The sequence below is a fragment of the Schistocerca serialis genome, chromosome 12, assembly GCF_023864345.2.
Source record: "Schistocerca serialis cubense isolate TAMUIC-IGC-003099 chromosome 12, iqSchSeri2.2, whole genome shotgun sequence".
In the NCBI taxonomy this organism is placed as follows: Eukaryota; Metazoa; Arthropoda; class Insecta; order Orthoptera; family Acrididae; genus Schistocerca; species Schistocerca serialis.
Window position 1 is genome coordinate 110,291,857 of NC_064649.1, and position 23,472 is coordinate 110,315,328.

At 48.8% G+C, this 23,472-nt stretch overlaps 1 protein-coding gene across 1 annotated transcript in view; it reads right to left on the reverse strand.

The window, feature by feature from the left end:
* The window catches only part of LOC126427975 (C3 and PZP-like alpha-2-macroglobulin domain-containing protein 8), an 829,074-nt gene that overhangs the window by 80,420 nt on the left and 725,182 nt on the right, over nt 1-23,472 (reverse strand). Inside the window, exons 19-22 of the mRNA XM_050089861.1 lie at nt 23,179-23,370; nt 20,603-20,807; nt 11,670-11,922; nt 3,243-3,373 (exon numbers count right to left, since the gene is read on the reverse strand). Coding sequence (XP_049945818.1) covers nt 3,243-3,373; nt 11,670-11,922; nt 20,603-20,807; nt 23,179-23,370 — 781 coding nt within the window. The remainder of the gene's footprint in view (nt 1-3,242; nt 3,374-11,669; nt 11,923-20,602; nt 20,808-23,178; nt 23,371-23,472) is intronic.

Sequence of the window (23,472 nt, forward strand, 5' to 3'; positions counted from 1 at the left end):
AAGACTGAAACTTGATCTCAATATCGTAACCGTAAATCAACGTCTCATCACCAGTTATGATTCTCTTAAGGAAAATCTCGTTCTCATTTGCTCGATCCGAATGCTCTTCACAGGTTGCGAGGCGAAGGCCTTTCTGGTCTTGAATCAAGAGCCATGAGACGAACTTGGCGGCAACAGGATACATTCCAAGATGCTGTGTCAGACTTCATGACACAATCCAAATGAAATGTTACGTTGTTCTGAAGTCTCTGGGACAGTCAGTTTTCTACTGGCACGCACAATTTCGTTGACGTTCCTGAAACGAGCCACGTCGTTAGACGTCGAAGGGCGTCCTGAAAGAGGGCCATCTTTAACTTCCGTCCGGCCATTTTTAAACCTCATGAACCATTCGTAGCACCGAGTACGGTTTAAGCACTCATCACCATAGGCTTCATGCCTCATTTGGTGTGTCTATGTACAGGTTTTCTAGAGTTTGACGAAACATTTGTCCGCCTCCGGTAGCTAAGTGGTCAGCGCGACAGAATGTCAATCCTAAGGGCCCCGGTTTGATTCCCGGCTGCGTCGGAGATTTTCTCCGCTCAGGGAATGAGTGTTGTATTGGCCTAATCATCATCATTTCATCCCTATCGACGCGCAAGTCGCCGAAGTGGCGTCAAATCGAAAGACTTGCACCCGGCGAACGGTCTACCACACGGAAGGTCCTAGTCACACGGTATTTACATTTTTAAGCAAAATTTAAAGCAGACGCGTTGCTGCCATCTCGAAATTCGCAAACTGTGCGACACAACGTTCTACTTAATACACCATTGGACATCTGACATACATACTGATGTGTCGGCAGCTGGGCCGACACCTTGTAGTTCGAGATGGCTGAAAATGCACGCTAGACTAACGCAGACGGGCGTGAAGTACTGGAACAGGCTACGTAATTAATGCTATGAAGAAAAGTACGTAGCTGGATTAATACTTATCTTTAATCAATCATTGTGGTACATCGCTCTTGACTATACACAGGAGACTTTAATTACAATCACTGTAAGGCTAATGGCGCCTTGCTAGTTCGTAGCCATTAACTTAGCTGAAGGCTATTCTGTCTCTCGGCTAATGAGATAGAAAGGCTTCGTACATCTAGTCGCTAGCTAGGTCGTCCGTCCAACTGGGGCGAGTGCTTGTTCGTATCACGAGACCTGCCTTGTGGTGGCGCTAGGTCTGCGATCACACAGTGGCGACACGCGGGTCCGACATGTACTAATTGGACCGCGGCCGATTTAAGCTACCACCTAGCAAGTGTGGTGTCTGGCGGTGACACCACACATACCACAATGAAACGCAGGCGTGTGCAGGGTTGACAACCACATTTCGCTCCAACACGCCATTTGCGCGAAACTACGAAAGTTCCAGAAATTTTTGAACAGACCTCGTATTTACTGCTTTCGCACCAGACCTATGAAGTTACTATTGTAATACTGAAGAGCTGTGCATTTCAGGCGCTAATGCGCTGCATGTTGTTTACATTCATGCTCATAAATTAAGTTGGTTCAAATGGCTCTGAGCACTATGGGACTTAACATCTGTGGTCATCAGTCCCCTAGAACTTAGAACTACTTAAACCTAACTAACCTAAGGACATCACACACATCCATGCCCGAGGCAGGATTCGAACCTGCGACCGTAGCGGTCACGCGGTTCCAGACTGAAGCGCCTAGAATCGCACGGCCACACGGGCTGGCATAAATTATGGGCAATGCTGGTACATAGTGAAACAACGTTCTGGTGGGCGGTATTCGCGCTTAAATCACCTCGGGGTATGTCCATGTGGCGCATCTGACCTGCGTTCGTCGCACGGTGGCACAGGCAGCAGTCCACATACGCAGCCGTGTGTTGGTGCATGTCGCAGTACGGTGCAGCGAGTTAGTTTGCAGACGTTTTCAGATGTGCTAATGATGACTGTATGTTGAAATTAGCTCAAAGAATACATACTGATGACGTTATGAGGCTTACAATACTAGGGCAACTGGAGGCTGGTCAAACACAGCAGGTCGTAGCACTGACCCTCCGTGTGCCACAAAGTGTGATCTCAAGACTATGGCAACGATTCCAGCAGACAGGAAACGTGTCCAGGCGCTACAGTAAGGGACGTCCACAGTGTACAGCACCACAAGAAGACCGATGTCTCACCATCAGTGCCCGTAGACGGCCACGGAGTACTGCAGGTAGCCTCGCTCGAGAACTTACCGCAGCTACTGGAACAGTTGTCTCCAGACACAGTCTGCAGACGACTGAACAGACGTGGTTTATTGGCCCGGAGACCTGCAAGGTGTATTCCACTGGACCCTGGTCACAGGAGAGCCCGTAAACCCTGGTGTCAAGAACACAGTACATGGTCATTGGAACAGTGGTGCCAGGTTATGTTCACGGACGAGTCCAGGTGTAGTCTGAACACTGACTCTCGCCGGGTTATCATCTGGCGTGAACCAGGAACCAGATACCAACCCCTTAATGTTCTTGAAAGGGACCTGTATGGAGGTCGTGGTTTGGTGGTGTGGGGTGGGATTATGATTGGTGCACGTACACTCCTGCATGTCTTTCACAGAGGAACTGTAACAGGTCAGGTGTATCGGGACGTCATTTTGCACCACTTTTCAGGGGTGCAGTGGGTCCCACCTTGCTCCTGTTAGATGATAATGCACGGCCCCACCGAGCTGCCATCGTGGAGGAGTACCTTGAAACAGAAGATACCAGGCGAATGGAGTGGCCTGCCTGTTCTCCAGACCTAAATCCCATCGAGTACGTCTGGGATGTTCTCGGTCGACGTATCGCTGCACGTCTTCAAACCGCTACGACACTTCAGGAGCTCCGACAGGCACTGCTGCAATAATGGGAGGCTATATCCCAATAGCTGCTCGACCACTTGATCCAGAGTATGCCAACCGATAGTGCGGCCTGTTTACATGTACATGGTGATCATATCCCATATTGATGTCGGGGTACATGCGCAAGAAACAGTGGTGTTTTGTAGCACAAGTGTTTCGGGATGGTTTTCTCAACTTCTCACCAATACCGTGGACCTACAGATCTGTGTCGTGTGTGTTACCTATGTGCCTATGCTATTAGCGCCAGTTTTGTGTAGTCACACGTTGTGTGGCACCACATTCTGCAATTATCCTTAATTTGAGTGTACATTGTTCATTATTTCATGGCGAATTATCGTATGGTTCAGGATTGTATAGATGTTGGCGTACCTCTTTGTGGGTGTCCAGCAGGTAGGAGCGGTAGAACAGGTACTTAGCGACGGGCTCGGCAGAGCGCAGGTCACCCATCATGGAGTATGTCATCAGGGCGTACAGGGAAGCCTTGTACTCCGCTGCCGTGGCTGAAACCGAAACAAAAACATCATCAGTAGCCAAGTCATAAATTTCCGTCAGTCAGTACTAGCCAGTGCAAAACCAAGCCTATTTACATTCATGAAGAGCTCACCCGTGTTACTTCTGTCTTTGTCTCCCGGATGAGACATTCAGGAAGATACAAGATGTTCTTGTGACGCTGCAAGAACTATGGAGAACATGTGCCATTCTACACTCCTGGAAATGGAAAAAAGAACACATTGACACCGGTGTGTCAGACCCACCATACTTGCTCCGGACACTGCGAGAGGGCTGTACAAGCGATGATCACACGCACGACACAGCGGACACACCAGGAACCGCGGTGTTGGCCGTCGAATGGCGCTAGCTGCGCAGCATTTGTGCACCGCCGCCGTCAGTGTCAGCCAGTTTGCCGTGGCATACGGAGCTCCATCGCAGTCTTTAACACTGGTAGCATGCCGCGACAGCGTGGACGTGAACTGTATGTGCAGTTGACGGACTTTGAGCGAGGGCGTATAGTGGGCATGCGGGAGGCCGGGTGGACGTACCGCCGAATTGCTCAACACGTGGGGCGTGAGGTCTCCACAGTACATCGATGTTGTCGCCAGTGGTCGGCGGAAGGTGCACGTGCCCGTCGACCTCGGACCGGACCGCAGCGACGCACGGATGCACGCCAAGACCGTAGGATCCTACGCAGTGCCGTAGGGGACCGCACCGCCACTTCCCAGCAAATTAGGGACACTGTTGCTCCTGGGGTATCGGCGAAGACCATTCGCAACCGTCTCCATGAAGCTGGGCTACGGTCCCGCACACCGTTATGCCGTCTTCTGCTCACGCCCCAACATCGTGCAGCCCGCCTCCAGTGGTGTCGCGACAGGCGTGAATGGAGGGACGAATGGAGACGTGTCGTCTTCAGCGATGAGAGTCGCTTCTGCCTTGGTGCCAATGATGGTCGTATGCGTGTTTGGCGCCGTGCAGGTGAGCGCCACAATCAGGACTGCATACGACCGAGGCACACAGGGCCAACACCCGGCATCATGGTGTGGGGAGCGATCTCCTACACTGGCCGTACACCACTGGTGATCGTCGAGGGGACACTGAATAGTGCACGGTACATCCAAACCGTCACCGAACCCATCGTTCTACCATTCCTAGACCGGCAAGGGAACTTGCTGTTCCAACAGGACAATGCACGTCCGCATGTATCCCGTGCCACCCAACGTGCTCTAGAAGGTGTAAGTCAACTACCCTGGCCAGCAAGATCTCCGGATCTGTCCCCCATTGAGCATGTTTGGGACTGGATGAAGCGTCGTCTCACGCGGTCTGCACGTCCAGCACGAACGCTGGTCCAACTGAGGCGCCAGGTGGAAATGGCATGGCAAGCCGTTCCACAGGACTACATCCAGCATCTCTACGATCGAATAGCAGCCTGCATTGCTGCGAAAGGTGGATATACACTGTACTAGTGCCGACATTGTGCATGCTCTGTTGCCTGTGTCTATGTGCCTGTGGTTCTGTCAGTGTGATCATGTGATGTATCTGACCCCAGGAATGTGTCAATAAAGTTTCCCCTTCCTGGGACAATGAATTCACGGTGTTCTTATTTCAATTTCCAGGAGTGTATTTCAGTCTATTTTATCACCTGAAGGTGATGTGAATTTAGATCTTAAGAAGACACGGATGCAAGGGAAGCAGCCGCGTTATTTGGCACTCAAGAGCGAAAGAAACTGATATAGGCATGCATGTTCAAATACAAGGGTGTGTAGACTGACAGAATACGGCGCTGCGGTCGGCAACGCCTATGGAAGGCTATAAGTGTCTGGCGCCGTTGTTAGATCAGTTACTCCTGCTACAATGGCGGGTCATCAAGATTTAGCTGAGTTTTAACGTGGTACTATAGTCGGCGCACGAGCGATGGGACATAGCATCTCTGAGGCAGTGATCAAGTGAGGATTTTCAGGTGCGACCGTTTCACGAGTGTACAGAGAAAATCAGGAATCCGATAAAACATTAAATCTCCGACACCGCTGCGGCCGGAAAAGGAACCTTCATGAACAGGACCAACGACGACCGAACAGAGTCATTCAGAGTGACAGAAGTGCAACTCTTCCGCAAAGTGCTGCAGATTTCAATGCTGGACAATTAACAAGTGTCAGTGTGCGAACTATTCGACGAGACATCATCCATAGAGTCGAAGACCTAATCGTGTACCCGCATGACACGAACCTTTACGCCTCGCCTGGGCCCGTTAACACCGGCATTGGACTGTTTATCTACATCTACATTTACATTTATACTCCGCAAGCCACCCAACGGTGTGTGGCGGCGGGCACTTTACGTGCCACTGTCATTACTTCCCTTTCCTGTTCCAGTCGCGTATGGTTCGCGGGAAGAACGACTGCCGGAAAGCCTCCGTGCGCGCTCGAATCTCTCTAATTTTCATTCGTGATCTCCGCGGGGGGTATAAGTAGGGGGAAGCAATATATTCGATACCTGATCCAGAAACGCACCCTCTCGAAACCTGGACAGCAAGCTATACCGCGATGCAGAGCGCCTCTCTAGCAGGGTCTGCCTCTTGAGTTTGCTAAACATCTCCGTAACGCTATCACGGTTACCAAATAACCCTGTGACGAAACGCGCCGCTCTTCTTTAGATCTTCTCTATCTCCTCTGTCAACCCGACCTGGTACGGATCCCCCCCTGATGAGCAATACTCAAGTACAGGTCGAACGAGTGTTTTGTAAGCCGCCTCCTTTGTTGATGGACTACATTTTCTAAGGACTCTCCTAATGAATCTCAACCTGGTACCCGCCTTACCAATATTTAATTTTATTAGATCATTTCACTTCAAATCATTCCGCACGCATACTCCCAGATATTTTACAGAAGTAACTGCTACCAGTGTTTGTTCCGCTATCATATAATCATACAGTAAAGGATCCTTCTTTCTATGTATTCGCAATACATTACATTTGTCTATGTTAAGGGTCAGTTGCCACTCCCTGCACCAAGTGCCTATCCGCTGCAGATCTTCCTGCATTTCGCTGCAATTTTCTAATGCTGCATCATCCGCGAAAAGCCGCACAAAATCTGCTAGGTCATTTATATATATTGTGAAAAGCAACGGTGCAATAACAGTCCCGTGTGGCACGCCAGAGGTTACTCTAACGACTCTAGACGTCACTCCATTGATAACAACATGGTGTGTTCTGTTTGCTAAAAACTCTTCAATCCAGCCACACAGCTGGTCTGATATTCCGTAGGCTCTTACTTTGTTTATCAGGCGACAGTGCCTGGTCGGACGAGTCTCGTTTCAAATCGTTTCGAGCGGATGGAGGTGTACGGGTATGAAGATAACTTCATGAATCCATGGATCCTGCATGTCTGCAAGGGACAACTGAAGCTGGTGGAAGGTCTGTAAAGGTGTGAGGCGTGTGCAGTTGGAGTGATATGGGACCCCTGATACGTCTAGATACGACTCTTACAGGTGACACGTACGTAAGCATCCTGTCTGATCACTTGCATTCATACATGTCCACTGTGCATTCCGACGGACTTGTGCAATTTCAGCAGGACAATGCGACACCGCACACGTCTAGAATTGCTATAGAGTGGATCCAGGAACACTCTTTTGAGTTTAAACACTTCCGCTGGCCACCAATCTCCCCAGACGTGAAAATTATTGAGAATTTCTGGGATGCTTTGCAACGTGCTGTTCAGAAGATCTCCACACCTTCATACCCTTACGGATTTATGGACAGCCGTGCAGGATTCATGGTGTAAATTCCCTCCAGCACTACTTCAGACATTAGTCGAGTCCATGCCACATCAATTCTGCGTGCTCGCTTGGGCCCTACACAATATTAGGCAGATGTACCAGTTTCTTTTGCTCATCAGTGCTGATTTATATTGGTCGCTCTTAGAAGCTTCTTCTACAGTAATTCTGAAAGTCAATGCTTGACTATCTAAACGTGTAAACGTCAATGCTTTTTATCCTGTAAAGTGGTGGTTGAGTCGTCGTTTTAACATTAACATTGGAGCATATTTATTTATGGTAGCGTAGGGGGGGGGGGGCGGAGGTGGAAGTACTTGGGATATAAAAATAACTAATTAAATTACAATTTAACTTTTATTAACATCTTTCTGTACCATAGTTAGACTCAATAGATAGTAGCACAGATCATTTTTGTCAGCAGTATTATAATACTGGATTGTTTCAGTTAACGTTGTTAGTAAATACACTGCTGTAACAAAAGTAGTGGGCTCCTCCTAATATGGTGCTGGACCTCCTTTGCCCGGCGTAGTGCATCAACTCGACGTGGTATGGACTCAGCAGTTCGTTGGAATACCCCTACAGAAATGCTGACCCACAGCTGTCCATAATTACGAAAGTGTTTCCGGTGCAGCATTTTGTGCACGAACTGACCTCTCGATTATGTCTCGTAAATGTTCGATGGGATTCATGTCAGGGCGACGTGGATGGCAAAACTATTCACTCTAATTGTCCAGAAATTTCTTCAAACCAATCGCTAGCAATTGTCGCCAGGAGACATGGCGCATTGTCATCCATGAAAATTCCATCGTGGTTTGGGAACATGACGTCCATGATTGGCTGCAAACGTTGTCCAAGTAGCCGAACATTACCCTTGCCAGTGAATACGTAGGATGGAACTTAAATAGTGCCAACACTGCTGTGGAGACACTGTGCAATGGAATCTACCATTGTCGCTGATAGCCCACGTTGTTGACATACCTACCTTGCCTCCGAGCAAGTGGACTCGCCCGTTCGACGTCATCGGCGCGTGCACAACCGAGGGAAACACAGTCACTTGTGAGCGAGCGGTCTAGCGTAACGGTGTCATAATGTTTTCGAAACAGGAAGAACGGAGATGGATCAAGATTGAATGTGCCAGAGGTCGTACAGCACGACAGTGTCATCAAGGTCTTCAAGAGGCGTGTGGGGAATCGGCATTGCCGTACAGAGCAGTGGCACGTTGGGTAAAAACCTTCAGCGAAGGTCGGCAAACTGTGGCAGACGTGCATCGGGCAGTTCGTCTTGGCGTCTCTGAAGAAGCAGTGCATGCTGTTGTCGCGTTAGTGGACAGTCACCGACACCACACGGTTCGTGAGCTCGCCCTCGAAACCGGATTAGCGCATACGACTGTGCTTCGAATCCTGAAGGAACGCCTGGGAATGCGAAAAATTGCATCACGATGGGTTCCGCACGACTTGACGGAAGTGCAGAAATGCATCCGTCACGACGCTGCTCAGACGCGCTTGGAGCGCTATGAGCGCGAAGGAGAGGCTTTCTTACGCCGTATCGTAACAACGGATAAGACATGGGCCACATCGTACGAGCCAAAACTGAAACGCCAATTCAACGAATGGCGTCATTATGGGTCGCCGCGAAAGTCGAAAGTGCGTCAGAGCCCTCGTATGGTGATTCTCGTGTACGACTGTGATGATGTCGTCCTAACGCAGTACGTTCCTCCACGGCAGACCGTATATGCACAGTATTACTGTTCGTTTTTGGAGCATCACCTGCGACCAGCAATGCGGAAGAAGCGGCAATACTTTCTTCGCAACCCACCCTTCATTTTGTACGACAATGCGCGGGCGCATACAGCGCAAGCTGTGGCTGCTCTGTTCTGTCGATGGGACTGGGAAGTACTGTACCGTCCACCATACTCCCCGGATAGTGTCGGAAGTTCCATGCGGCTTTTCACGGATGAATCCGTAGTATACAGAGAAGTTGCAGCATTAGAAAATTGTAGCGAAATGCAGGAAGATCTGCGCCGGCCGAAGTGGCCGTGCGGTTAAAGGCGCTGCAGTCTGGAACCGCAAGACCGCTACGGTCGCAGGTTCGAATCCTGCCTCGGGCATGGATGCTTGTGATGTCCTTAGGTTAGTTAGGTTTAACTAGTTCTAAGTTCTAGGGGACTAATGACCTCAGCAGTTGAGTCCCATAGTGCTCAGAGCCACTTGAACAGGAAGATCTGCAGCGGATAGGCACTTGGTGCAGGTAGTGGCAACTGACCCTTAACATAGATAAATGTAATGTATTGCGAATACATAGAAAGAAGGACCCTTTATTGTATGATTACACGATAGCGGAACAAACACTGGTAGCAGTTACTTCTGTAAATTATCTGGGAGTATGCGTGCGGAACGATTTGAAGTGGAATGATCATATAAAATTAATTGTTGGTAAGGCGGGTACCAGGTTGAGATTCATTGGGAGAGTCCTTAGAAAATGTAGTCCATCAACAAAGGAGGTGCCTTACAAAACACTCGTTCGACCAATACTTGAGTATTGTTCATGAGTGTGGGATCCGTACCAGATCGGATTGGCGGAGGCGATAGAGAAGATCCAAAGAAGAGCGGCGCGTTTCATCACAGGGTTATTTGGTAACCGTGATAGCGTTACGGAGATGTTTAGCAAACTCGAGTGGCAGACTCTGCAAGAGAGGCGCTCTGCATCGCTGTGTAGCTTGCTCGCCAGGTTTCGAGAGGGTGCGTTTCTGGATGAGGTGTCGAATATATTGCTTCCCCCTACTTATACCTCTCGAGGAGATCACGAATGTAAAATTAGAGAGATTAGAGCGCGCACGGAGGCTTTCCGGCAGTCCTTCTTCCCGCGAACCATACGCGACTGGAACAGGAAAGGGAGGTAATGACAGTGGCACGTAAAGTGCCCTTCGCCACACACCGTTGGGTGGCTTGCGGAGTATAAATGTAGATGTAGATGTTGACTTAAGTCCTTGTGACTTTGATTTGATTCCGAAGATGAAGGAACCACTTCGTGGCATTCGCTTCAGAACTGTTCCAGAGATTCGACAGGCAGTAGACCGCTCCATTCGCACCATCAACAGAACAACGGGCTTTGCTAACTGTATACTACACCTTCTAAATCGCTGGCAACGGGTTCTGCACAACGCTGGTGACTACTTTGGAGGACAGTAACAGGTGCAAACATGCAACTGTTTTGTATCAGTTGTGAATAAATAGTTGCCACTATTGAAGTTCCAACACTCGTGAGAGGTTAAGTTCGATCAGAGCACCCAGCCCATTCCATGTAAACACTGTCCAGATCGTTGTGGAGGCACCATCAGCTTGCACAGCGCCTTCTTGACTTCGTGGGATCTGTGCCACAATCGAACCCTACCGTCAGCTACTACGAACTGAAATCGAGACTCATCTGATCGGTTCACGGTTTTCCAGTCGTTTAGGGTGCAACAGACACGGCCACGAGTCCAGGAGATATCACACGAATCTCCTGAGTACAAATGAGAACTCCATCACTGCACACGACAGTTTTTAATAGTTTCACACACCTGTAAGTATGGTTTGTATGCTGTGCAAAATTCATCGAAGAATCTCTCTTACTTATGAAGACAAGTTTACCTAAGGCAATAAATGCAGCCAATAGTAAGTGAAAAAAATGATGAAAACTTGCATGTAAAAAAAATTTATTTGATTATGTTTTTTTAACTTCCACTATGTGTGTGAATCTTCAATCCTTCCTAGTCATGCTGACAAAGTTTTAAGATTCCTTTAATTTGCATCTATGGTCACAATCTTTTCTGTTTAACAAATTACCGGTTTCGGGCTTTAATGTCCATCATCAGATCTGTTTCATAAAAACAGAGTCCTAATGTACTGCAGCCATAGTGGCATCGTCAAATGTTAAATGGGACTTTGTGTTTATGAAACAGACCTGATGATGGTCATTAAAGACCGAAACCGGTAATCTGTTAAACAGAAAAGATTGTGACCATAGATGTAAATTAAAGGAAACTTATTACATATACAGGTCACTGTGTTTTTTCACGACGATGTCACAGTTTGTGAAACTTTTAAGAATTTATTTGTAAAAGCATAGACAGCGGAAATTAAAATGTCCTGTGGTGCCTCTCCTGCTCCAGGTAAGCCCGTTTGACATCCAATCCCCCTTAGTGGATTAGTAGTCATCTGCCCTGCTATGTGCTGTTGCTGGCTCATAAAAAATGGTTCAGATAGCTCTAAGCACTATCAGACTTACCACTCTGAGGTCATCAGTCCCCTAGACTGAGATCTACTTAAACCTAACTAACCTAAGGACATCACATACAGCCATACCCAAGGCAGGATTCGAACCAGTGACCATAGCAGCAGCGCGGTTCCAGGCTGAAGTGCCTAGAACCGCTCAGCCACCATACTTGGCTGCTGGCTCATGGAGGGCTCTTTTATATCTACAAACTTGAAATGGCGACCCTGCCAGGATCTCCCAGTCCTTCCTAGTGACTACAATGTAGCCAATACTCACTGGCTAGTCGGCGGTCCCTGGGCAGTGTTCCTGTTCTGGCATCTGACAGGTGGTAGGGCCAGCCAAAGTCCCCCTCCTCATTGGCAGAGACGTTTCTGAGCCTGGCGACGGCGGCGGCGGCCACCTCGCTGCGGGACGCCACCAGAGCCAGCGCCAGAGAGGCGGCAGACAGTGGAGGGGGCGCCGAGGATCTGTCCAGCAGCAGCGACCGCTCCAGGAAGTAGCGCGCTCGCAGGCAGCACTCCTCGTCACCCTGCGTACACAGATGGGCAGACGAGTGTGACCTATGTGATGCTAAATACATTTACATATATATTCTGTAAACTGTTTTTGGTACATGACAGGCAGTTCCAGCATGTCCACATTGTTACTTTGTACCAGGAAGGATTCTCGACAAGGGAAGTGTCCAGGCATCTCTGAGTGAGCAATTGCTGTTTTGTTTTCAGACATGGAGAAGATACAGAGAGACAGGAACTGTCGATGGCATGCCTCGCTTAGGTCGCCCAAGGGCTACTACTGCAGTGGATGACCGCTACCTACCGATTATGGCTTGGAGGAACCCTGACAGCAACGCCGTCATGTTAAATAATGCTTTTCGTTCAGCCACAGGGCGTCGTGTTGCGACTCAAACTGTGTGCAACAGGCTGCATGATGTGCAACTTCACTCCTGACGTCCATGGCGAGGTCCATCTTTGCAACCTCGACACCATGCAGTGCGGTACAGATGGGCCGAACAACACGCCGAATGGACCGCTCAGAATTAGCATTACATTTTCTTCACCGATGAGTGTTGCATATGCCTTCAACCAGACAACCGTCGGAGGTGTGTTTGGAGGCAACCCGGTCAGGCTGAACGCCTTAGACACACTGTCCAGCAAGTGCAGCAAGGTGGAGGTTGCCTGCTGTTTAGGTGTAGCATTATATGGGGCCGACATATGCCGCTGGTGGTCACGGATGGCGCTGTAACGGCTGTACAATATGTGAATGCCATTATCCCAGCGATAGTGCAACTGTATCGGCAGCATATTGGCGAGGCATTCGTCTTCATGGAGACAATTCGCGGCACCATCGTGCACATCTTGTGAATGACTTCCTTCAGGATAACGACATCAAATGGTTCAAATGGCTCTGAGCACTATGGGACTTAACATCTGAGGTCATCGGTCCCCTAGAACTTAGAACTACTTAAACCTAACCAACCTAAGGACATCACACACATCCATGCCCGAGGCAGGATTCGAACCTGTGACCGTAGCGGTCGCGCGGTTCCAGACTGAAGCGCCTGGACTGCTCGGCCACACCGGCCGGCATAATGACATCGCTCGACTAGAGTAGCCAACATGTTCTCCAGACATGAACCCTATCGAACATGCCTGGGGTAGATAGAAAAGAGCTGTTTATGGACGACGTGACCCACCAACCACTCTGAGGGATCTACGCCGAATCGCTGTTGAGGGGTGGGACAATTCTGGACCAACAGTGCATTGGCGAACTTGTGGATAGTATGCCACGAAGAATACAGGCATGCATCAATGCAAGAGGACGTGCTACTGGGTATTAGAGGTACTGGTGTGTACGGGAATCTGGACTACCTCGGTGTATGGTGGTACATCATGTAAAGTGTGGTTTTCATGAGCAATAAAAAGGGCGGAAAAGAAGTTTTTGTTGATCTCCATTCCAATTTTCTGTACAGGTTCCGGAACTCTCGGAACTGAGGTGGTACAAAACTTTATTTGATGTCTGTACTTGGCATGAGCCAGAGGCTGTACTGACATCATGATCAAGCTCTCTGATGGTTATTCGATGATTTTCCAGACCGATTATCTTTGCTTCTACCACATAATTCTCAGTAATCGATACGCTAGGAAGCCCATGGCTCCCGTGTCTCTAACGCTTCTCAGCCTTCTCTCAAACTGTATCACTCCCAAAGTCTTGTCTTACTCACAACAGATTCGACAAAAGGTATAGTCAACATTTGGAATGCGGCGCTGAACTTTATTCCATTCTTTCAAGAAAAATGCAATGAAAATTTCTTTGATCCATCGTTTTCGAAAGTAAAAATTCGCCGAGAACTAGAAAGCATATACAAACTAGTCGACTGTTAACAATAAACTAAATATTCAAACCCGCTGAAAATGGAAACATAAAACAGGACTATGTGTACCAATACGATAAAAAATATGAAAAATCTGATGTATAAAGACCGCGAAATTAAAAGAAATTCCAGTTGCTTTTTGATCACAGCTCGTGAGTGTTACATTCCTTACTCTTGGTTCTAATACAGGCTGTATCAAAAAGCGTTTTGCGTGGTTCCCGGTAGGTAGCAGCACTGTGCGCCAACTTCAGTTCTAGTAAAAGTGCTGTCAGGACAATAGAAAGCCTTTTGTGTTCTACGTTTTGCGCAGTGCGGGTTAGTAAGAACTGTTCAGCGTGACTTTTGTACCAAGTATGGTGTGGATCCTCCTACAGCACAGAGCATTAGACGATGGCAGGAACAGTTCCGAGAAACAGGTTGTCTGTGTGAAGGCAAATCGCCGGGCCGTCCCCGAGTGTCTGGCACAGCCGTCGAACGCATGCGCCATACTTTCACAAGGTGTCCGCAGATATCCGTTCGCCGTGCAGCTCGACAGCTCAACATGGCCCCGATGTCCGTCTGACGTATGTTGCGTCGGCGTTTACACACCAAACCGTACACGATTCAGCTACTGCAAGCTCTTCGTGAAGGTGACGAACAACAACGAGTGGATTTCTGTAATTTCGTTGTTGGAACGATAGAGTATGACAGTTTTCTTCCACGCTTAGTGTTTAGTGACCAGGCAAGATTCCGCTTAAATGGAAAGGTGTATCGTCATAATGCGAGATTATGGGGTACGGAACAACCACATGAAGTTGTACAACGTGAGATATCGGAGGTACTCTCCAAAATTTAATGTGTTTTGTCCAGGTTCACGGGAAAAGGCGTACGGTCCACTTTTCTTTCCCGAGAACACTATTATGGGAAGCAGATATCTCGATATGCTTGAGAACTTTCGTTTCTCACAGTTGCAGACTGATTCGAACGATTTCGTTTACCAACAGGATGGGGCACCACCACACTGGCATCTAGAAGCGCGGAAATTTTTAAATCAAATGATTACTGAACGATGGATCGGTCGCACTGGACCAAATGATTCAGCCTCACATTACTGGCCTCCAAGGTCACCGGACCTGACTGCATCTGACTATTTATTGTGGAGGTTTATAAAAGACTCTTTTTACGTGCCTCCATTACCAGCAACAATGAATGTACTAAGATATCGCATAACTGCAACCGTGGAAGCTGTAACGCAAATCATGCTCGCTGTAGTGTGAGAACAATTTCAATAATGCATTGACATATGGCGTGCGACCCAAAAGGGGGAGGGGGGGTCAAATTGAGGATCTATGAAAAGGTATGGAAGAATACATCTGCTAGGTTCGCAGGAGAGCTTCTGTAAAGTTTGGAAGGTAGGAGACGAGGTACTGGCAGAAGTAAAGCTGTGAGGACCGGGCGTGAGTCGTGCTTCGGTAGCTCGGTTGGTAGAGCACTTGCCCGCGAAAGGCAAAGGTCCCGAGTTCGAGTCTCGGTCGGGCACACAGTTTTAACCTGCCAGGAAGTTTCATATCAGCGCACACTCCGCTGCAGAGTGATAATCTCATTCTGGAATAAATTTTGAGTTTCCAGTTCATAACTGTATGACGCTAGTTCAATAAATATGCCCCACATTCTTTTTAAAAAAAGCCATTAATATACATAGACAAACGTCCTCGTTGGTGCTTCACATTTAATGTTTGTTCTGTGCGCCGGCAGAGGGCAGTGCCGTAGTGCAGCGTCAAAATGGCGTCTACATACGACTCACGTTACCAGCAGTGTGCTGTTATTGAATTATTGTGTGCATAAATAGAAACAGTGCTAAACATCTGTAAACGTTTGTGCGCAGTGTGTGGCGATGCTGCAGTTGATAGGGGTACAGTTGTACGATGGGTAGAAAAAGTTACAGCCTCAGGAGATGCAGAAACAGAGCTCTACGATCAGCCACGCTCGGGACGTCCTGTCACAGCCACTGCTCCAGACATGGTGAATCGTGCGGATGCCATTATTCGTGCCGAGCGGCGCATCACAACTCGACAACTGGCTCTACAGTTGTCGGTCAGCATTGGAAGTGCGGCTGCAGTGATCGAGACTCTCGGATGTTCAAAGAGGTGCTCACGATGGGTTCCACGAACACTCACAGCGAACCACAAGTTTCAAAGAAAAGCCATTTCATCTGAAATGTTGGAGCCTTTTGGGACCGGCAGATAGGCCTTTCTGTTGCGAATCGTTACGGGGAACGAAATCTGCGTGCACCACTTTGCGCCAGAAACAAGAAGGCAGTCCATGGAGTAGCATCATCCTCATTCACCACAAAAGAAGAAATTCAAGATAAACCCCTCTGCCGGAGAAGACACGGTGACAGTCTTCTGGGATTGTGGTGGCGTCATTCTCGTGGACGTAATGCCAAGAGGGTCAACCATCAATTCAGAGGCATACGTGAAGACTCTGAATAAACTGAGGGGGTAGAGCACTTGCCCGCGAAAGGCAAAGGTCCCAAGTTTGAGTCTCAGTCCGGGACACAGTTTTAATCTGCCAGGAAGTTTCATATCACCGCACACTCCGCTACAGAGTAAAAATCTCATTCTGGAAACATCCCCTAGGCTGTGGCTAAGCCATGTCTCCGCAATATCCTTTCTTTCAGGAGTGCTAGTTCTGCAAGGTTCACAGGAGAGCTCCTGTAAAGTTTGGAAGGTAGGAGACGAGGTACTGGCAGGAGTAAAGCTGTAAGGATGGGGCGTGAGTTGTGCTTTGGTAGCTCAGATGGTAAAGCACTTGCCCGCTAATGGCAAAGGTCCCAAGTTCGAGTCTCGGTCCGGGACACAGTTTTAATCTGCCAGGAAGTTTCATGTCAGCGCACACTCCGCTACAGAGTAAAAATCTCATTCTGGAAACATCCCCTAGGCTGTGGCTAAGCCATGTCTCCGCAATATCCTTTCTTTCAGGAATGCTAGTTCTGCAAGGTTCACAGGAGAGCTCCTGTAAAGTTTGGAAGGTAGGAGACGAGGTACTGGCAAGAGTAAAGCTGTAAGGATGGGGCGTGAGTTGTGCTTGGGTAGCTCAGATGGTAGAGCACTTGCCCGCTAATGGCAAAGGTCCCAAGTTCGAGTCTCGGTCCGGGACACAGTTTTAATCTGACAGGAAGTTTCATATCAGCGCACACTCCGCTACAGAGTGAAAATCTCATTCTGGAAACATCCCCTAGGCTGTGGCTAAGCCATGTCTCCGCAATATCCTTTCTTTCAGGAATGCTAGTTCTGCAAGGTTTACAGGAGATCTTCTGTAAAGTTTGGAAGGTAGGAGACGAGGTACTGGCAAGAGTAAAGCTGTAAGGATGGGGCGTGAGTTGTGCTTGGGTAGCTCAGATGGTAGAGCACTTGCCCGCTAAAGGCAAAGGTCCCGAGTTCGAGTCTCGGTCCGGCACACAGTATTAATGTGCTAGGAAGTTTCATATCACCGCATAATACGCTGCAGAATGAAAATCTCATTCTTGAAACTCAAGAACCGTTTCCGACGTGTTCGATCGGACAAGAATCCAGCAGAAATCTTGCTCCAACACGATACTGCATCGCCACACGCAAGTCTGAGAACCCGGTAACACATGGCCAAATTCGGTAAGACATCATTGCCTCATCCACCATAAAGTCCACACCTGACACCCTCTGATTTCCATCTCTTTTAGCCGCTTAACGATTCTCTACGGGGAACACACTTTGAAGATGACGAGACTGTCAGTCGTGCAGTGAAAACATGGCTACACCCACACGACAAGAGCTTTTATCAGCAGGGAATACATGCTCTTCAACGACGTTTGCGTACAGCCATAGAATGTGATGGAGACTACGTAGAAAAATAGGACACGGGCAAGACACGTTGATGTATATTGTCACCAAATTGTGACTCAGAACAATAAAGCCGGCCGTGGTGGTCTAGCGGTACTAGGCGCGCAGTCCGGAACCGCGCGACTGCTACGGTCGCAGGTTCGAATCCTGCCTCGGGCATGGATGTGTGTGATGTCCTTAGGTTAGTTAGGTTTAAGTAGTTCTAAGTTCTAGGGGACTGATGACCACAGTAGTTAAGTCCCATAGTACTCAGAGCCATTTGAACAATAAATATGTTGTGAGAAAAAAAGTGGGGCATTACTTATTGAACGACCCTCGTAGATTCATAAAAAGTTCTCGGTTTACTTGCCGCGTCAATATTTGGATAAAATCTCGAACTTTCGATCTTCGTCAGGGGTAAAACTGTTTTTTTTTTCTTTATTGTTATTTTGAAACCTGTAGTACAGGCCTGCAGCAGCATATGACGCTGCTCTTTGGCCGCAGAGAAACACAGATATACAAATGAAGACATTTAGAGAAAAAACATGGTGGACATATAAACGGAGACAATCACAGCGGGCGGGGGTGGGAGAGGATGGGCGAGACAAGCAGATGAGGAGGATCGAGTTTTCGGGAGGGGTACAGGATCTGTATCCATTCAAGGAAAGGAGGAGGTGGGGGAACGGAATGAGGTCGTACAGGATCCGCGTGGGGGAGGGGAGGCGGATGCGATAGGCGAGGCGGAGAGCATGGCGTTCAAGGATTTGGAGGGATTTATAAAAGGTAGGGGGGGGGGGGGGGCGGAGATCCAGGCCGGATGGGCGTAACAAAGGATAGGGCGGATGAGGGATTTATAGGTGTGGAAGATGGAGGAGGGGTCCAGACCCCACGTACGGCCGGAAAGGAGCTTGAGGAGACGGAGTCGGGAGCGTGACTTGGATTGGATTGTCCAGAGATGGGGAGTCCAGGAGAGGCGACGGTCGAGGGTGATGCCAAGGTACTTAAGGGTGGGAGTGAGGGCGATAGGACGGCCATAGATGGTGAGATAGAAATCAAGGAGGCGGAAGGAAGGGGTGGTTTTGCCTACAATGATCGCCTGGGTTTTGGAGGGATTGACCTTGAGCAACCACTGGTTGCACCAAGCGGTGAACCGGTCAAGGTGGGATTGGAGAAGGTGTTGGGAGCGCTGCAGGGTGGGGGCAAGGGCAAGGAAGGCAAACTGGAGAAGGTGGACAGGGAGTGACGGCGGCGGCATGTCCGCCGTGTACAAAAGGTACAGAAGAGGGGAGAGGACGCAGCCTTTGGGCACGCCGGCGGAGGGGAAAAAGGTGTAGGAATCTGTGTTATGGATGGTGACATAGGAAGGACGGCGGGAGAGAAAGGAGCCGATCAGACGGACGTAGTTAATGGGAAGGGCGAAGGTTTGGAGCTTGAAGAGGAGACCGGAATGCCATATGCGGTCATAAGCTCGTGAGGTAAAACTGGTGAGGCTTCCGCTTTGATAAGCAATGGACGGCTTCTCATTGGCTAGATGACGTCACGGTAATAACGGCGCATACGGAGGTGGCGGCCTCTGTGTCCATAGATTTTGTTTGCGCGCTTTATCCAGCGTTGGTTGCAGCGCCATCCATCGCAACAGGCGGAGAACTGCGAGGAATGTAAGAAGTCTCCATCTGCGCTCTTTCTTTATCGACTGCGCGCTTCCATGCATGGCTGAGTGCGTAGCCGGAGTCTCTGTTGAAATTATTTTCGCAAAGTCTAATTTCAACTGCTTCCCTCATGACAGAGTCCCAATACTTTGAAGCATGAGCCAGTATTCTTGTTTCATCGAATAAAATCTTATGTTAATTTAACAAACTGTGCTCACTCAGCCACCGCTGATTTTTCTAGATACCTGTATTTCAGGTGACGCTGATATTGCACACAGCGATCGGCGACAGTTCTTATAGACTGGCCCACATAACTTCTGCCACACTCGCAAGGAATGCTGTAAATCCCCAGTACTCTCAGGCCGAGATTATCTTTAACGGGTCTCAACGTTTCCTTAATCTTCCTGGGTGACCAGGACTCTGCCGATCTTGCTGGTCGTGTGCACCGCAGAATGGTAGCCGCGCGATGTTTTGGTCCTCTTGATCTGTTCAAACAGCGTCCTTCCTAGGTTTCTTCGCCGGAGTAGATCTGATATCACGATCAGAGTATCCATTTATTCTGAATACCGTCGTCAGATGGTTAATCTCGGAGCCGAGATGATCCTTGTCCGAAATAGTCGTTATGCTGTGCACCAAAAGTATTCAGCATAGCTCTCTTCTGAGCTGGGTGGTGAAAACTACTTGGGCTTAGATATAAATCCTTATGCGTCGGTTTTCTGAACGCAGAATGTCCGAGACGTCCATCTGATTTTCGCTCCACCAGCACATCTAAGATGGGTAACTTCCCATCCTTCTTCACCTCCACTGTAAATCTTATGTTCTGGTGTATACCATTCAAATGATCAACAAAGTGCTGCAGTGCCTCATTGCCATATGTCCAGATTAAAAATGTATCGTCAGCATACCTGAAGAAGCAGGATGGACGTAAGGGAGCACTGTTCAACGCTCGTTCTTCGAAATCCTCCATGAAGAAGTTAGCTATGGCTCGTGACAGTGGCGAACCCATTGCTGTTCCGTATAGTCATTACATAATATTTTTCACCACACAAAAATTAGGTGATCGTCAAAGTGTGTCTAAGGTAGTCATCGAAAGCTCGGGATTTTATCCAAATTTGTCGCGGTAAGTAAACCGAGAACTTTTTATGCAAGGACTCCATCGCTAAAGACTTCGTGGTCAGACCCTCGTTGATGTTTATTAGTTCCAGAAATACAGACGTGCCAAATGTACTTGAGCGAAAGCAGAATATGTCAATGTATTGAGAATGTGACGGCACTGTCAAGGGTGAAGGAACCTTGTCAGGCAAAGTAAGAAAGCTCTGAGGTAAGGTCTGCTCGGAAAGGTCGATGACTCACCTCCGTTTCGAGCCCTACAGCGAGCAGTGCGACCAGAGTCTCGGCTGTCGTTTCGACGTTGCCGGTGGCGGCATCGTCAGGCGCGAAGCCTCCGTCGGCGCGCTGGCGGGCCTGCAGCCACCGCTTAGCTGACGTCAGCAGCTGCGGGTCGACAGCGACGTGAGCCTGCGCTCGGTTCAGCACGTCCAGGGCCCACACCGTGCCGCTGCAACAGAGGCGTGCGTCTCTCAAGCTGGATAATCTGATTTGTGATTTTACACTACTGGCCATTAAAATTGCTACACCAAGAAGAAATGCAGATGATAAACGGGTATTCATTGGACAAATACATTATACTACAACTGACATGTGATTACATTATCACGCAATTTGGGTGCATAGATCCTGAGAAATCAGTAGCCAGAACAACAACCTCTGGCCGTAATAACGGCCTTGATACGCCTGGGCATTCAGTCAAACAGAGCTTAGATGGCGTGTGCAGGGACAGCTGCCCATGCAGTTTCAACACGATACCACAGTTCATCAAGAGCAGTGACTGGCGTATTGTGATGAGCCAGTTGCTCGGCCACCATTGACCAGACGTTTGCAATTGGTGAGAAATCTATAGAACGTGCTGGCCAGGGCAACAGTCGAACATTTTCTGTATCCATAAACGCCCGTACAGGACCTGCAACATGCGGTCGTGCATTATCCTGCTGAAATGTAGGGTTTCGCAGGGATCCAATGAAGGATAGAGCACGGGCCGAAACACATCTGAAATGTAACGTCCACTGCTCAAAGTGCCGTCAATGCGAACAAGAGGTGACCGAGATGTGTAACCGATGCACAACATACCATCACGCCGGGTGATACGCCAGTATGGCGATGACGAATACACGCTTCCAATATGCGTTCACCGTGATGTCGCCAAACACGGATGCGATCATCATGATGCTGTAAACATAACCTGGATTCATCCGAAAAAATGACGTTTTGCCAGGTTCGTCGTCGAGTACACCATCGCAGGCGCTCCTGTCTGTGATGCAGCGTCAAGGGTAACTGCAGCCGTGGTCTCAGAGCTGATAGTCCGTACTGCTTCAAACGTCGTCGAACTTTTCGTGCAGATGGTTGTTGTCTTGCAAACGTCCCCATCTGTTGACTCAGGGATCGAGACGTGGCTGCACGATCCGTTACAGCCATGCGGATAAAATGCCTGTCATCTCGACTGCTAGTGATACAAGGCCGTTGGGAACCAGCATGGCTTCCCCTATTACCCTCTTATAACCCACCGATTCCATATTCTGCTAACAGTCATTGGATCTCGACCAACGCGAGCAACAATGTCGCGATACGATTAACCGCAATGGCGATAGGCTACAATCTGACCTTTATCAAAGTCGGAAACGTAATGGTACGCATTTCTCCTCCTTACACGAGGCATCACAACAACGTTTCACCAGGCAACGCCGGTCAACTGCTGTTTGTGTATGAGAAATCGGTTGGAAACTTTCCTCATGTCAGCACTTCGTAGGTGTCGCCACCGGCGCCAACCTTGCGTGAATGCTCTGAAAAGCTCACCATTTGCATGTCACAGCATCTTCTTCCTGTCGGTTATATTTCGCGTCTGTAGCACGTCATCTTCGTGGTGTAGCAATTTTAATGACCAATAGTGTATCTGACTCAGTAGGTGGTCTTTTTCAAATCCGAACTGTGTCTGGCTATGTGTTCCATTACTACACAGGTCGGTGACAATTCTGGAGTACATTATATTCTCAAACATTTTTAGGAAATGTTCCTGTAAGGAGCAAAGCTGGGTAGCATATACTGACACATTAGGAGTCTCCAATCTTATACAGGTTGAACATTAATAAAACCGACAAATGCAGGGCCGAATTACTGACTGGAAATGGAGGAAAAAAGCTCCTGTGAACATGTGTCCGACAATGCGTTGTTGCTATGGTAGGTGACGCTGACGAATGACAATTCCTCTGACTGTGTGCCATGTGTTCCTTGCGATTCGTAGGCTATGTGATGCAGTGTGATGAAAGCCACAGAACAGTCTGGTATGCATGTCAGGAACGAGCTGAGGTGGTGTCTGTGTATGACCAAGCAAATGGAAATGGTCGAGATGCAGCATGGCTATACCAAAACAAGTGCCCTCATAGAAACCAACCCCATCACACAACATTTCGAGCCCTTTTTGGACGTTTGTGTGCTCATGAGTCCTTTCAGGCAGAAGACATGTAGGAGACAGCAGAGTGTGTACACCAGATTTAGAAAACTGGGGTCTACAGGATGTTGAGATAAACTCCAGTACACACTCCTGGCTAGTGTTCTGCCAACACAGTGTAAGACAAAGTACTGTTATGTGTATCCTGCATGACAACTGCAACTGCCCCTATCACGTGAAACACACACAGAACACACAGTATGTGGTCACAGGAACTGTCATTCGTCAGTGCCATCTATTGCGGCAATGATGCATTTCTGGACACATGTTAATAGAATCTTTTTTCCTCCATTTCCAGTCAGAAATCCGGCCCTAAAGTTCCAAGTGGGTCAGCTGTGAGGTTGTCGGGTAGGCTAGAGCTCTGTACCTGTGGCTGCCCTTCGTGGGGTGGTCCCCGAAGGAGCCGTCCGGCTTGCGGAAGACGAGCAGCGCCTGCAGCTGCGTGGCCAGCCGCCGCCTCACGTCCGTGACGTCACCAGAGGGCGCCTCCTGGTCCATCAGCATCCCCCTGTGGTCCAGCGTCGGCAGCGGGCTGAACGACGCGAGCGTAGACACCAGGCTGTGGACACGGCAGATATGCCCAGGGTTACACTCTGGGTGTGGGATGATCGGGAGGCTGTTGATACAGCAGGTGTACCCGAGCTTCCACTTTGAATGAAGT